General features: G+C 43.2%; 1 protein-coding gene across 1 annotated transcript in view; it reads right to left on the reverse strand.

The window, feature by feature from the left end:
* The window catches only part of mtcl2 (microtubule crosslinking factor 2), a 99144-nt gene extending 82760 nt beyond the window's left edge, over positions 1 to 16384 (reverse strand). Inside the window, exons 1-2 of the mRNA XM_078236648.1 lie at positions 15452 to 16384; positions 6031 to 6255 (exon numbers count right to left, since the gene is read on the reverse strand). Of these exons, the coding sequence (XP_078092774.1) occupies positions 6031 to 6255; positions 15452 to 16165 (939 nt within the window). The 5' untranslated portion in view covers positions 16166 to 16384. The remainder of the gene's footprint in view (positions 1 to 6030; positions 6256 to 15451) is intronic.
* Positions 16385 to 17025: the final 641 nt, after the last annotated feature.

Consider the following 17025-nt stretch of genomic DNA (forward strand, 5'->3'; position numbering starts at 1 on the left):
GAGTTAGCAGATATGCCATGTGGGGGAGTCCTGTGCAGGGCTTGGTCTGGGTGTTTATAATAGTTACACTGAATTCTAAAGCGGTTCTATTTCTTCTAATTCTTTCAAAATAACTACTGGTGTAAAACTGGCAGGACCATCTGAAGTTAGTGATTTAAATCACTTTGTTGAGTGGTTCCCAGCCCAGTGCAATTATCCAGGGGAAGTTAGTACTTCTACTTTTTATTCATTTGCGGGCGTCACTGGCTGGGCCAGCATTTATTGCCCATCTCCTGTTGCCCTTCAGAAGGTGGTGGTGAGCTGACTTCTTGCCGCAATCCGAGCCATAGGTACACCCATACTGCTGTTAGGGAGAGAATTCCATGATTTGGACCCAACAGTGAAGGATCAGCGATACATTTCCAAGTCAAACTTGACCTCCTCTTGGGAAATAAGAAAGGGCAGGTGACAGAAGTGTTAGTGAGGGATCACTTTGGGGCCAGTGACCATAATTCCATTAGTTTTAAGATAGCTATGGAGAATGATAGGTCTGGCCCAAATTTAAAATTCTAAATTGGGGCAAGGCCAATTTTGATGGCATCAGGCAGGAACTTTCAACGGTTCCTGCCTGATACCATCAGGCAGGAACCTGTGGGAAGGCAAAGGGATGTCTGGTAAGTGGGAGGCTTTCAAAAGTGTGTTAACCAGGGTTCAGGGTAAGCACATTCCTCTTAGAGTGAAGGGTAAGGCTGGTAGATGTAGGGAACCCTGGATGACTCGGGGTATTGAGGCCCTGGTCAAGAAAAAGGAGACACATGACATGCATAGGCTGCTGGGATCAAGTGGATCCCTTGAAGAGTATAGAGGATGTAGGAGTAGGGTTAAGAGAGAAATCAGGAGGGCAAAATGGGGACACAAGATTGTTTTGGCAGATAAGGCAAAGAAGAATCCAAAGAGCTTCTACAAATACATAAAGGGCAAAAGAGTAACTAGGGAGAGAGTAGGGCTACTTAAGGATCAACAAGGTCATCTATGTGCGGATTCACAAGAGATGGGTGAGATCCTAAATGAATATTTCTCATCAGTATTTACTGTTGAGAAAAGCATGTAGGTTTGGAAGCTTGGGGAAACAAACAGTGATGTCTTGAGGAGTATATATATAACAGAGAAGGAAGTGCTGGAAGTCTTGAAGCGCATCAAGGTAGATAAATCCCCGGCACCTGATGAAGTGTATCCCAGGACACTGTGGGAGGCGAGGGAGGAAATTGCAGGTTCCCTAGCAGAGATATTTGAATCATCAATAATCACAGGTGAGGTGCCTGAAGATTGGTGGGTGGCAAATGTTGTTTAAGGAGGGCTGCAGAGAAAAGCCTGGGAGGTACAGGCCGGTGAGCCCCACATCTGTAGTGGGCAAGCTGTTAGAAGGTATTTTGAGAGACAGTATCTACAGGCATTTAGAGACGCAAGGACTGATTAGGGATAGTCAGCATGGCTTTGAGAGTGGAAAATCATGTCTCACAAATTTGATTGAGTTTTTTGAAAGGGTAACAAGGGAGATGAGGGCAGTGCAGTTGATGTTGTCTATATGGACTTTAGCAAGGTCCTCGACAAGGTACCATATTGTAGGTTGTTGCACAAGGTTAAATCTCACGGGATCCAGGGTGAAGTAGCCAAATGAATACAAAATTGGCTTGATGACAGAAGCCAGAGGGTGCTTGTACAGGGTTGTTTTTCAAACTGGAGTCCTGTGACCAGCGGTGTGCCTCAGGGATCAGTGCTGGGTCCACTGTTATTTGTCATTTATATTAATGATTTGGATCAGAATTTAGTCGGCATGGTTAGTAAGTTTGAAGATGACACCAAGATTGGTGGCATAGTGGACAGTGTAGAAGGTTATCCAGGATTGCAACGGGATCTTGATCAATTGGGCCAGTGGGCTGACGAATGGCAGATGGAGTTTAATTTAGTTAAATGTGAGGTGATGCATTTTGGTCGATCGAACCAGGGCAGTACTTACTCAGTTAATGGTAGGGCGTTGGGGAGAGTTATAGAACAAAGAGATCTAGGGGTACAGGTTCATAGTAAGTGGAGTCACAGGTGGACAGAGTGCTGAAGAATGCATTCAGCATGCTTGGTTTCATTGGTCAGAACACAGAATGCAGGAGTTGGGACATCTTGTTGAAGTTGTACAAGACATTGGTAAGGCCACGCTTGGAATACTGTGTACACCCTATTATAGAAAGGATATTATTAAACTAGAAAGAATGCAGAAAAGATTTACTAGGATGCTACTGGGATTTGATGGTTTGAGTTACAAGGAGAGGCTGGATAGACTGGGACTTTTTTCTCTGGAGCAAAGGAGGCTTAGGGGTGATCTTACAGAGGTCTATAAAATAATGAGTATAGATCAGCTAGATAGTCAATATCTTTTCCCAAAGGTAGGGAAGTCTAAAACTAGAGGGCATAGGTTTAAGGTGAGGGGAGAGATACAAAAGGGTCAAGGGGGCAATTTTTTCAGAGGGTGGTGAGTGTCTGGAACAAGCTGCGAGAGGTAGTAGTAGTAGAGGTGGGTACAATTTTGTCTTTTAAAAAGAGTTTAAATAGTTACATGGGTAAAATGGGTATAGAGGGATGTGGGCCAAATGCGGGCAATTGGGACTAGTTTAAGGGTTTAAAAAAAGGGGCGCATGGACAAATGGGCCAAAGGGCCTGTTTCCATGCTGTAAACCTCTATGACTCAAGATGGTGAGTGACTTCAGGTAGTGGCGTTCCCAAGTATCTGCTACTCTGTCCTTCTAGATGATAGTGGTTGCAGGTTTGGAAGGCGCTGCCTAAGGAACCTTGGTGAGCAGTAGATGGTACATCCTGCTGCCTTTGTTCATCAGTGATGGAGGGATTGAATGTTTGTGGAAAGGGTAAAAATCAAGCGGGCTGTTTTGAATTGGATAGTGTCGAGCTTCTTGAGCGTTGTTGGAGCTGCACTCATCCAGGCAAATGAAGAGTATTCCATTACACTCCTGCTTGTGCCATGTAGTTGGCAAATAGGCTTTGGGTGGCCATGGGAGGGGAGTTATTTACTGCAGGCAGTTACAAGTTTTTTACTTCTTGGTAAACTGGTTTAATCTTTGTTTCCTACATAACGTACTCCATAACAATTTCTTCATATCATTGTGTAAATAAATCTATTGTTTACGTTTGTACACTTAGTTCCAATAGTGTTGCAATTACTCCTTTTCAAAAGGAAATAGGAGGAAATGATGTTATCCTATGTGATCTCCACTATAACTAGGATGGCATGTTAGCCCACTTATGACATGGATAATGGCAGAGATTTTAGTTCACAGGAATCGTACTCTTACTTACGAAAACTAGCATTTTGCTGAGTACAAAACAAATATTAGGAGTAAACACAGAAGCATAACTCCAGAGTTTCTTGTAGCAATAGCTCATAGGATTCCAAGTGCAGTAACCATGATTTAATATGACTCACAGTGCCCAGTGGGTGTGACTCAAGTGGAGACAGTGGTGTAGTGTTAATGTCATTGGACTAGTAATGCAGGCTCATACCCTTGGGGCATGAGTTTAGTCCCACAACGGCAACTGACTCAGATAATTAATTAAAACAATCTGGAATGAAAACTGGTCTCAGTAATATTGATCATGGAACCATCATCAATTGTCACAGAAAACCAGCTGGTTCACTAATGTCCTTTCAGGGAGGAAATTTGCCCAATTTACCTGGTCTGGCCTACGTGTGACTCCAAACCTACAGCAACTTGACTGCAAAGGGCATTTAGGGATAACAACAAATCTTGCGATTACCATTTCCCATGATGGCCTCAGAACCAATAAAAAAGTGGGGGGGTGGGCGGGCAGATGTCTGAAACCTATCTTGGCAACACTGAGACTTTATCACCTTAAGACAGTTTAAACACATCTTTGTTTTGGAAAAAAATTGTTACATTCCTGTCACTATGAAGCAGATTGTAGATTCAAATGTTCTGAGCTACAACATGGGAGGTGAGTTAGTAACAAAACTTCCTGAGTATTATATCCACCAGATTTACCAAGGAAGACATTAACCACACAAATGGGAAATGCTTTGGTCTGAAATTTACAAAATAATGCACATAGATGTGCCCACACGTTGTCACACAAAGTCCAAAGACGTGCTGGTTAGGTTGATTGGCCATGCTAAATTGATCCTCGTGTCAGGGGGATTAGCAGGATAGATGCGTGGAGTTACGGGAATAGGCCCTGGGTGGGATTGTGGTCGGTGCAGACTCAAATGGGCCAAATGGCCTCCTTCTGCACTGTAGAGATTCTATAATTTGTCTCTGGTACCATTCAAAGCAAAACCCTGAACTCATTTTCACCCCAAATACAGTTACCTAACCTAAATTCAACTTTTCCCAGCAAAGGAATGAAAAGCATTTGATCATTTGGAATCAATTAGATAAATTCCAGATATATTTGAAGCAGCAGGGAAGATGGAATGACTGGTTGTAACAAGCAAAATTATTTTTATTATCATGGTGCTAATATCAACGCATGAAATTGGTATAAAGCACCTTTGATAATTATCCTCCAGAGAGCTGCTACTCAGATGATTTGGCCTTATATATACAAAACCAAATTAAAGCTGATATGTTTTGGTGAATGCCACAGGGCTTTGGTGATGAAATTCACATGCCTGCCACTCCATGATCAATCTTAAACACTTGATGGACTCTTCAAATCTCACCCCCATTCTTTGGGGTGTGTATGTACAAGCATGAAGCTACAGATATATAACATATTAACAAACTTTGGATCAGAACAATTTATTTTCAATGGCCAAGGTAATGACTGCCTGATTTCATATTTAAGGTCAAATTTCAAGCATCAAATACTTTGAAGTGAACAATCTGCTTAGAACTTGCAACATAGTCACATCATGCGATTGCTTACAATTGAAGAAAAATTATGCACAACTATTTTACACTTAAAATTTGATACATATATTCCTGAACCACGAAGTATGAGGATCGATACAAATTAGTCCTCAGGCTTTAGAAAAACATACGCAATAGGAACAGGAATATGCCATTCGTCCCTTTGAGCTTGCTCCATCCTTTAACAAGATCATGGCTGATCTTCTTCCATAACTGCACCTTCCCACACTATCCCCATATCCCTTAATATACAAGGGTCTATCATACTGACCAAGCATCCACAGTTTTCTTGGGTGAACCATTCCAAAGACTCATAACCCTTTGAACGAAGAAATTTTTCTAACCTCAGTCATAGATGGCCCATTCCTTATTCGGAGACTATGACCCTGTGTTCTCCATTCCCCAGCCAGTGGAAGCATTTTCTCAGCATCTATTGTGTCAAGCTGCTTATGAATTTTACACGTTTCAATAGAATAATCAGAAAAAAGACAATTTAGAGCCTCACTGGCAAGTCCCATGAGTGGTGGGGGAAAATTGCAATGGTTGTGGAGTTGGGGGAGCATCACTCAGTCAGTCTTCAAAAGTGCCCTTAAAAAAACTGTAATTTTTAAAACATGAATCTTAAACATTTAATTCATGCTACAGAGTTGCTGCTGAAACGAAGACTATCATCAGTCAAAGTGCTGTGAGTTAAATACGATTCCTATTTTACTTTTAAATTTCAACTCATTTCAAAACTTGATTCTCAAGCCACTGGTTTCCAACACAAAAATAAACCTTGACAGCTGCTTAGAAAGAAGAGCCCTATTCTCATTGCGTTGCCTATGCACTTCATTGCATTACGTTGTCATTTACGTCCAGCGAACATTCCTGTGAATTTACTCATGGCAATGCAACTTCCTGATCAAACTCATCCAACCATTCTTCTGGCAAGAAACATCAGATAGGAAGACATTACACAGGAGGATTACTGCACAATAAATTATGACATTTAAAACATAAAAATACAATTTACAGAAAGTTTCAATAAGGCATGATGCAGTTGCCAATCTCCTTAATGTAGTCTAACAATATTCTGGAAACAAAACGGCTCAACGAAAACAAATAGAACAAATACCTTCACGTCTTGCTCTAAACTTCGGATTAGTTCTCCGTCAACTTGGCCTGTCTGAGCTACTCGTAGGCTTCTTCGTTCCGTCTTTCGCAATCGGTACTGAAGGATCCGGCAAGTTTTGTTTGCTCGGTCTAGTTCTTGACGAAGTTCCTGCAGCTGGTAAACATCTTCTTCTAAATAGATATCCCTCATTTCCAGCATTTCAGCTCGAAGCTCCTCAATTTCATCCTAATATCAAGAAACATTCACATTTATTATATTTTTGCACCAGTTTTTTTTTTAAAAAGGCAAGGCAGCAAATGAAAAAGCAAATAAATTCAGTTAGCCTCCACATAACAATGAATCATATGCCGCATAGTCGCAACCACGGAAAGTAGTTGAGGCCAAAACATTGCGTAATTTCAAGAAGCAGTTAGAGATAGCCCTTCAGGCGAAGGGGGTCAAAGGATATTTGGGGGCGGTGGGGGGGGGGTGGGCGGTGGGATCAGGCTATTGAGCTGGATGATCAGCCGTGATCGTAATGAATGGCGGAGCAGCTCAACAGGCCGAATGGCTTCCTCCTGCTCCTATTTTTTATGTTTCCAAATCTGATTTGATATCTGTTGTTTCATTGTTGTGAGAGGTTTAATCGATATTCATAATGACTGAAATTTAAAACTCTCACAGATAAAACATTCAGCCTATTTTGTGAATAGAAATGAAGCGGCCAACGCTAAATGTACTAGCACTTAAACAACTGATCATTCTTAATTGTGCTTTAACAATTGAATTTGTATGGTACAGTTGTAAAGGAAAGAACAGTTCATTGCATTCAAAAGCAACTGCAGCATTTTCTAATGATCGATCAGGAGTTTAAGTAGTATAGCTCATCATGTATCAATGTACCTTCCTTATCATTCTGTAGTCAGCTTCCCGCTGATATGCCAGTCAATAAACAAGCACATACACTGCAAACACAGTACAAAGAGCAGATAATTTACACTGAGTGGGAGCAGGTGTAATATCTGTCTCAGTTTGGACAAACTAATTATCTATAATACCAGAAATTCAACAATGCATGACATAAAACTTCACATTTGTAAAACATTTAGGGCAGTTAAACTACTGACTGCGCTTCCAATTTCTCTGTGCGGCATAGAAACTCAAAATAACTATAAATAAACCAGTTTAATATTTGGGATGGGTTGAAACTGCCTGAATCGCAATTAAATGATTGTGCAGGGTTTGTCTTTTCTGAACTGTTATTAATGCAATGATTAACAACAAGCATCATACAAAATGAGCTTCAGATGCACCAAATCCCACTGAGAAGCAGGACTCCTGCATAAGAACGGACGTCACTGTCTCCTGTGATTTTCCCAGCTGTAGTCAAAGTAATTCAGCGTGCTTCCATTTTACAGTAACAAAATAGAACTTATTAGAAAAAATATCACAATTATTTTCAGCCTAATGAATCATTACATAAAAAGATGTAAACGCAATCTAATTATGGCTGCAACCCAAGTACGATGGTGCCTTTCACTGCGTTTGAGATGAATTCAGAAGAGAACAGTGAAGCATTATGCACCGAATTCCTCCATACGACAAGAATTCAGTGTTACCCGTTATGCAAACAGTACTGAAATACTGATTTTCCAGCTGCATGGTGGGGCCAGCTGTCCACACATTAAAGCTTTGTGTTGGAGCAGATGGGATACAAATGACCACAGAGGGAAGGATCAAATGACTAGCTCACATCACTTCCTGTGGGTGCAAGGGGGTATTTCAGTGACAAGCATGGGGTTAATTGATGAGGACTGTTCCACATTGAGTTGGAAATCTGGCAAAGATAGATTTCAAGTGATTAGCACACTGCATTTAGGTTTTATCCTACATTTTTAGACATATTAAGCAGCCGTGTGTAAACCCATTGTGGTTGTGAGAATAAAATCTGGCTTTTGAGGGAAAGAAAAGCAGTCTGCTTCACAAACAAGCTTTAACATAGTAAGTTGCATCTTCCAGTGAGACCTTGTGCTATTCTAAGTTGTATATTAAATAAGTTTATCATCCTGTTTTTTTTCTGTTCTTAGGATGTGAGCAGGGCTGGTAAAATGCATTTATTACCCATAAATGCCTTAGAAGTGGTAGTATTCGGCATTCTCCTTGACCACCTCAAGCCTTGTAGTAATGCAGCTCCCACAATGGTGCGAGGTTCCCTGGGTGATATCCACCTCAATCAGGATATTGCAAGGCCTGGATATAATTGTCCAGAGTGCTGGAAATGCAAGTTGATAACACTGCAGTGAGGACAACACGGCATTTGGACCTTGGTGACAAAAGGGATGGAAAATCTATCTCCTTAAAAAAAAATAGATCCAAGGGCTGGGACAATAAAAAAAAAGGATTAAGAAAGAGGAAAGAGCTTGTGTCAATTCAATGTTAAGTCAGGATATATAGGCTGGAATTCTCCGGCCGTTCTCGCCAGTGGGATCTTCTGGTCCGGTCGACGGCAAACGCCTGCATAGGGGTTGCAAAGAACGGGAAACCCTGTTGACAGTGGCGGGATCTTCTGATCCTACTGCCGACCAATGGCGGGCCGCCTCCGCCGCCGTGAAACACGCCATGGGGGGCTGGCGGGAAATCCGACCCATAAAGAGAAATAAATAAAAGGAAAGGAAGACTGGATTAATAGAGGCAAAAAGCGAAGTAAGATTTTTTTAAAACCTCCGAAAACAATCCACAAACCTGAAGCAGGAAATGTTGTTTTTGTGATGCTGATGGCAGAGCATGCAAATTAGTCTGCAATGTAACACATTGCAATCCATGGGGCATCTTCACCCCCTCCCAATTTGCACATTAATAGCACACACCTCTCAGACCACTTCATTGTTTCAGCAAATCTGGCCCAATGTAATGTAGCCCAATGGGTGGAAAATCTCACCAATGCTATATGGTTATGCTATGGAATATAACCAATGTTGTTACTCTTTTGATTTTGGATGTAACCACCAACGAATGAACAATGCTAAAAATATTCCCAACAAAATTCAAACAGGACAAACCAGCAAACAAGAAAATGAACACAACTGGAATGGAGAAGTAGACCTCAGGTCCACAACACCACCTTGGACATTTGAATACTAATGTGGGGAGCAAGAATTATTATTACTTGTAATAAATAGTTCACTTAATTTCCCCTCACTCCTTAATTAGATATGAATGTATATATCAGGAGCCGGCCATTCGGCCCCTTGAACCTGCTCCTCCATTCAATAAGATCATGACTGCTAATATCCCGCCTACCCCCAATTAACTTGCATCCCGTTGGTTAAAAATGATCTATCTACCTCTGCCTTAAAGACTCTGCTTCCACTGCCTTTTGAAAAAGAGAGTTCCAAAGATTGATGACCCTCAAAGAAAAATCATGCTCCTCATCTCTGTACAATATGAGCAATCCCTTATTTTTAAACAGTGACTCCCAGTTTTAGATTCCCCCACAAAAGAAAACATGCAATCCAAATCCACCCTGTCAAGACCCCTCAGAATCTTAAAGGTTTTAATCAAGTTGCCTCTTCCTCTTCTAAACTCCAGTGGATACAAGCCCAGCTTGTCCAACCTTTCCTCACGAGGAAACCTATTCATTTCTGCTGTCAGTCTAATAAACCTTCTCTGAATTTCTAATGCATTTAAATCCTCCCTTAAATAAAGGAAACCAATACTGTATACACTACTCCAGATATGGTCTTACCAGAGCCCTAAACAACTGGAGCATCACCCCTCTACTTTCGAATTCAATTCCCTTCACAATAAATGATAACATTCTATTAGCTTTTCTAATTATAGGCTGTACCTGCATACCAGCCTTTTATGATTCATGCACCAGTACACCCAGATCCCTTTGCATCTCAGAGCTCTGTAATCTCTTACTATTGAGATAATACACTTTGCTTTTAATCTTCCTGCCAAAATGGACATTTTCACATTTTCCCACATAATACTCCATTTGCTTGTCTTTTGCCCACTCACTTAACCTATGTATGTCCATTTGTAGCCTCCATATGTCCACTTCACAACTTACTTTCCTATCTGTCTTTGTGTTGTCAGCAAATTTAGCAATCATACCATCTGTCCCTTCCTCCAAGTCATTTATATAAATTGTTGTAAGTTGGAGCCCCAGCACTTATCCCCATGGTAGACCATTTTTTACATCCTGCCATCAATAAAAAATACCCATTTATGCCCACTGTTTTTTGTTAGCCAGCCAATCTTCTATTCATGCCAATATGCTACCAGCTATACCATGAGCTTCTATTTTCCACAATAACCTTTGATACAACACCTTATCAAATGCCTTCTGGAAATTTAGGTTCGGGACATCCACTGGTTCCACTTTATCCACAGCACATGTGACTCCTTCAAAGAACTCCACAAAAGTGGTGAAACAGGATTTCCTTTTCACAAAATCATGTTGACTCTGCCTTAATTTTTGAACTTAAATTTTTCGAAATGCCCTGCCATAACATCTTCAATAACAGCTTCTAACATTTTCCCTATTGCAAATGTTAAGCTAAACAGCCTGCAGTTTCCTGTTTATTGTCTCCCTCCCTTTTTGAACAAATGAGTCACATTAGCTATTTTCCAATCAAATGGAACGTTCCCTGAATCTTTTTGGAAAATTACACCATCAACTCTCTCACCAGCCGCATCTTTTAAGATCCTAGGACGAAGTCCATCAGGATCTGGGGATTTTTCAGCCCGTGGCTCCAACAATTTGCTCAACACCACTTCCCTGGTAATTGTAATTTTCCGAGTTCCTTCCTTGCATTTCTTCTGTCTGAAATTCAGCACTGATGTATATCATGTCATATAACCGTTACAAGTTTTAGCTCCATAACTTTATATAAGAACAGTTAGTTGGATAGTCAGAAGCTTTTTCCCAGGGTGGAAGAGTCAATTACTAGGGGGGCACAGGTATAAGGTGCAAGCGGCAAGGTTTAAAGGAGACGTACGAGGCAGATATTTTACACAGAGGGTGGTGGGTGCCTGGAACTCGTTGCCGGGGGAGGTAGTGGAAGCGGATACGGTACTGACTTTTAAGGGGCGTCTTGACAAATACGAGTAGGATGGGAATAGAGGGATATGGTCCCTGGAAGGGTAGGGGGTTTTAGTTCAGTTGGGCAGCATGGTCGGTGCAGGCTTGGAGGGCCGAAGGGCCTGTTTCTGTACTGTAATTTTCTTTGTTAATTTGAAAAAAAACCCAACAGTTGGAGAAATAAATGCTTGCTTATCGCTCCAGATTTTATGCAGCAAGCCTCGAGGGCAATGGGTTAAATGAACTTTAAGTGGCACGCTCAAATGTTGCTTCTGTGTAACAGACAACTTTGAAACTTAATAGGTAATTTAATTTTGTATGCTTACATCAAAGAAAGAACATATGTTCTAGTTTGGTTAAAATAGGTGCAATCTACTCAGTATTTAACCCACAAGGTAATCAGATGTGGAGAGCTGTGCAGACCATCTCTTATGAAATGAAAATAATTTACTCCATTAAAAAATAAAGCATTTATCACTGGGGATAAAAATACGGAATGGCAAAGTGAAACTAGTTTGTTTTGATGGAACTAATCATGAAAATCAGACTAAGTTCTGTGAACAGAAATCACATTAAGAGGGCAGCACGGTGGCACAGTGGTTAGCACTGCTGCCTCAGAGTGCCAGGGACCCGTGTTCAATTCCGGCCTTGGATCACTGTGTGTGTGGAGTTTGCACATTCTCCCTGTGTCTGCGTGGGTTTCCTCCGGGTGCTCCGGTTTCCTCCCACAGTCCAAAGATGTGCAGGTTTGGTTGATTGGCCATGCTAAATTGACCCTAGTGTCAGGTGATTAGCAGGATAAATATGTGGGGTTGCGGGAACAGGGTCTGGGTGGGATTGTGGTCGGTGCAGATGCAATGGGCCGAATGGCTTCCTTCTGCACTGGAGGGATTCTATGAAGAGGTACTACTTTTCCTTATTGTGCCAATGTTCTGCCAAAATCCTGTTGTGAAGTCAATTTCTCTCTCGAATCTTGGGACATTGAGACCAAATGTACAGGTTTAGCTGAGATTAACTAATTTAGCATGCGAGAGATTGAACCTAGAGTACTCTTGTCCATATTATGCATCCATATGGAAGCATGATTAGAAGTTGTGCAATGAAAGATGAGTAAGAAAGACATTAATGATTTTTATTAAGATGACAGCCACTGGAATTGTATCTTTTTTTGAATTGATATGTTTGTTATTAATACTGCATAGTACCATTTCAATCGCATAGCTGTGGTTTTCCGAATACTGCCCACAGTGACCTATCGTGCTGGTGTATTCTGATTTTGTGATAACAGTTAATATTAAAGTTCATTTAAAGTTGTATTGATCACAAAATAATTCATTCTGATTTTTTTTTAATGATACAGCTACCCATTTTTGGCACTGTTAACATTATTTTAAGATTATTTTCCAACACGGATATGTAGGTCTTAAACTTGGGCACTTTGAAAGCAGATTATTCAAATTGGTAAGTAGCTTAGTAAAACTCTTCAAAATCGGCTAAATTATGCATGTAATGCAAGAGGTTCTGCATCAGCTAATATTTTAGGGAACATACATCAGGGCAGGATTCGTGTCCATAACATAAAAAACATTTGACATTTTTAAACAAACAAAACTATTTTAAGAACACTGGGTCTCCTGCGGTGTTGCTTGCAGTAGATTGTACAATACTGTTGTAAGACAGGCCTAGGTGCTGCTGAAAACACATGCACAATGCATTACTCTGCTTAGATCCCTTTAATTGTTAAGTAAACACAAGGCAATGTGACATCTGAAATACCACAGTGTCACCTTGCATTTAATTTAGTAAAAGGTTCCAAAGTACTTCACAGGAGCGTTATCGGACATAATGTGACGCTAAGCCACATCAGGAGATATCAGGCCAGGTGGCCAAACCCTTGGGTGAAGAGATAGGATTTGAGGAGCATTTTGAAGGAGGAGAGAAGGTAGGTAAGGTAAAGACGTTAAGGAAAGGAATTCCAAAATTTAGGGCTCAGAAAGCTGAAGGCACACCACTGATAGTGGGACAAAATAAAGCTGCGATGCACGAGAGGCCAGAATTAGAGTTCTCTGAAGGTTTGTAGGGCTAACGGTGGTCACAGAGATAGGGTGGGTTTTGAACTCAGTAATGAGGCTTAGGTGGATTGGCCATGCTAAATTGCCCCCGAGTGTCCCAAGATGTGCAGGCCAGATGGATTACGTATGGGTGAATGGAATTTGGTGACAGCCAGGATACAAACAACAAAGCTCTCAAGTTTATGGAGAATGGAAGATGACAAGAGCACTGGATGAGTTGAGACTGGGAGGTAACAAAGGCAGAAATAAGGATATCAGCAAAAGACCAAACAACAAGCACGAACATAAAAGTTCTACACCACATGTACATTCATGGAATACTAACAGAAATTCTTTGCAGCTTACATAGTTCAGAAGTAGCCATTTTCCTTTGCTGCTGATTATTATACCACAAGGATATCAATAGGTTTGCCCCTTCAAATGAATAAACTGCCACACAATATAATGCCAGTCATGGCATCAAGAAATTGTGTGCAGTTCCTCATCTCACAAAAGAAAGAACAGAATTAAGGCAAAGACCTGCAAGAATTCAACGATATAATGATGCATTCATTACATGACTCAAATCTTCCAGATTCCACTGAGAAATATCTAAGAAATATCCTGTTGTTGTCTGTCAATATTCTTGAAACACAACCATCTTTGAAATCACCTCTCCAGAACTGTCATGGGTGTGACTTTAAACTACCAGTAAGTTATGCCAGCCAGCTGGCAATGCCAGTTCCTTTTGTCAACAGCAAATCTACTGATGGTTTGAATGAGGGCAATCCCTGGATGCATTTGTACAAGTGGAGATTATTAAACCCTGAATAAGTACAGGGCAACTGAACCATCCACTGAACCCAGTGCGCAGCATCCTGTCACCTGGAGATTGCTTCAATTCATTCCCGGGCATTCTCTCTTCCACCTTCTTCCGTCGGGAAAAAGATACAAAAGTCTGAGATCACACACCAACCGACTCAAGACCAGCTTCTTCCCTGATGCCATCAGACTTTTGAATGGACCTGCCATACATTAAGCTGATCTTTCTCTACATGTGACAATAATAAATCAAATCAAAGTAACTGCAACACTACATTCTGCACCCTGTCCTTTCCTTCTCCCTAATGTACTCTATATGAAGGGTATATTTTGTCTGTATGGCGCGAATTCTCCAGCCTCCCAGTGGCGTATTTCCCGCCGGCAGGACATGGTGTGTTATTTGCCAGCAGCAGGATTCTCTGGTCCTGCCACTGTCAATGGGAATTCCCACTGACATCACCCCACGGGTAGGGGTGCGCTGCCGGCGGGACCAGAGAATCCCGCCAGCGGGAGCAGTCAGAGAATTCCAGCTGATGCTTTTCACTGTATCCCAATACTTGTGAGAATAAATCAAATCAAAGTAACTGCAACACTATATCCTGCACCCTCTCCTCCTCCCCTATGTACTCCATGAACGGTATGTTTTGTCTGGATGGTATGCAAGAAACAATATTTCTCACTATGTCCCAATACATGTGACAACAATAAATCAAAGTAACTGCAACACTATATCCTGCGTCCTCTCCTTCCCCCCATGTACTCTATGAATGGTATGTTTTGTCTGCAAGAAATAATACTTTTCACTGTATCCCAATACATGTGGCAACAATAAAAGCAAATCAAAATAACTGCAACACTATAACCTGCACCTTCTCCTCTCTTTCTCCCCTATATCCTGCACCTTCTCCCCATGTACTCTATGAACAGTATGTTTTGTCTGCAAGAAACAATACTTTTCACTGTAACCCAATACGTGTGGGAATAATAAATCAAATTAAAATAACTGCAACACTATAGCTTGCACCTTCTCCCCTATGTACTCTATGAACTGTGCGCTTTGTCTGTATAGCACGCAAGAAACAATACTTTTCACTGTATGTTAATACGTGACAATAATAAATCAAAGTAACTGTAACACTATATCCTGCCTCCTCCCCTTCCCCTATGTACTCTATGAACAGTATGTTTTGTCTGCAAGAAACAATACTTTTCACTGTATCCCAATACATGTGGCAATAATAAATCAAATTAAAATAACTACAACACTGTAGCCTGCACCTTCTCCCCTATGTACTCTATGAACTGTGTGCTTTGTCTGTATAGCGCGCAAGAAACAATACTTTTCACTGTATGTTAATACATGTGACAATAATAAATCAAATCAAATCATTGCCAGCCAGCTCAGGCACAGCCACAAAGCCACAGGGACAAAAGCTGATCGTGCCCAAGATGAATAACAATGTGAAGCCGCCTCGCCTACCTTCAGATAATCGTTTTCGGAGCGCAGCTCTTGGATTTCCTTCAGGAATTCCTCCTGGATGCTGTCCACGAACTCCTCGCTGAAGTCGGAGAAGGCCAGTGAGTTGCTGACATGGAGCCGGCTGTCCGCCGCGTCCGACTGCCCGCTGCCCGAGGCCAGGGAGGTGTCCTCGCCGGGGGGAGTGGGGCAGGCGTCCCGGGAGCCCGGGGCCCGGGCCTGGGCCGAGGCCGCCTCCCGCTCGGGGGACAGCTTGTCCTCGGACAGCGGCTCGGAGGGGCAGTCGGACAGCTCGGAGCTGCTGTCGGTGCCGCTGGCGGGGGCCGGGGCGGAGGCCGGAGCCGGGGCCAGAGCCGGGCCTCCCCCCGCCGCCCGCTGAGCCTTCCTCTTGCCGCCGGCGCTGCCCCTCAGGCCTCCGGCTGCCCTGTCCGGCTTCTTCCCCAGCCGGCCGGAGGATGAGGAGGAGGAGGATCCCCCCGCCCCCGCCGCCTTCCCGGCCGGCAGCTTCCCCAGCTTGATGTCCTTGAGGGCCGGGCTGTGGCGGGACAGCCGGCACTGGGCCAGCCCCGGCTTGGAGCCCGGCCCGCACTTGGATTTGGCCACCGACCAGCCGCGGATGGCCTTGGGTCTGGCCGGAGAGGGGGCTCGGTGCGGCCGCTTCTTCTCCACTGGTGGTGGCGGGGGCGTCGGCGGCGGCTCTCCGTTCACCGCCTCCATCTCCCCCTCACTCGCTGCCGGCTCTGACTGAGGAGAAAACACCGCAACAACAACACACAGCAGCGCCGCTCCTAATGTTCATCCCGGCACGGACACCGCATCCATCCCACTGCACGCACACCGCCCCGCTGCTGGTTTTGTTTCAAATGGACAGTCTGTCTCTCTGTGTGTTTTCACTCAAACTCTCTCCTCCTGCTCAATGCGCCACTCGCTGCTCCTGGAAAATAGCATCCCGCACCGCCCACAGCAACTCAGCCACTGACGCAGGCAGCCCACTCTCTGACACACTGCCCCCACCCTGCATCAGACTGCTGCCACTGGAATAACCCCCCCAAAAATAAACACCCCCCCCCCCCAAATACACACACCCCACCCTGCATCAGACTGCTGCCACTGGAATAACCCCCCCAAAAATAAACACCCCCCCCCCCCCCAAATACACACACCCCACCCTGCATCAGACTGCTGCCACTGGAATACCCCCCACCCAAAAAAAACACACACCCCACCCTGCATCAGCCTGCTGTCACTGGAATAACCCCCCCCCAAAAAAAAACACACACACACCCCACCCTGCATCACCCTCCTGCCACTGGAATAACCCTCCCAAAAATAACCACCCCCCAAAATAAACACACACACCACCCTGGAATCAGCCTGCTGTCACTGAAATAACACCCCCAAAAATAAACAACCCCCCCCCAAAAAAAAACACACACAACCCTATCCTGGAATCAGCCTGCTGCCACTGGAATATCCCCCCCCCCCCCCCGCAAAAAACACACACACACACCCCACCCTGCATCAGCCTGCTGCCACTGGAATACCCCCCCCCCCAAAAAAAACACACACCCCAGACT

This window comes from Mustelus asterias, chromosome 20 (genome assembly GCF_964213995.1).
Source record: "Mustelus asterias chromosome 20, sMusAst1.hap1.1, whole genome shotgun sequence".
NCBI classification, from domain to species: Eukaryota; Metazoa; Chordata; class Chondrichthyes; order Carcharhiniformes; family Triakidae; genus Mustelus; species Mustelus asterias.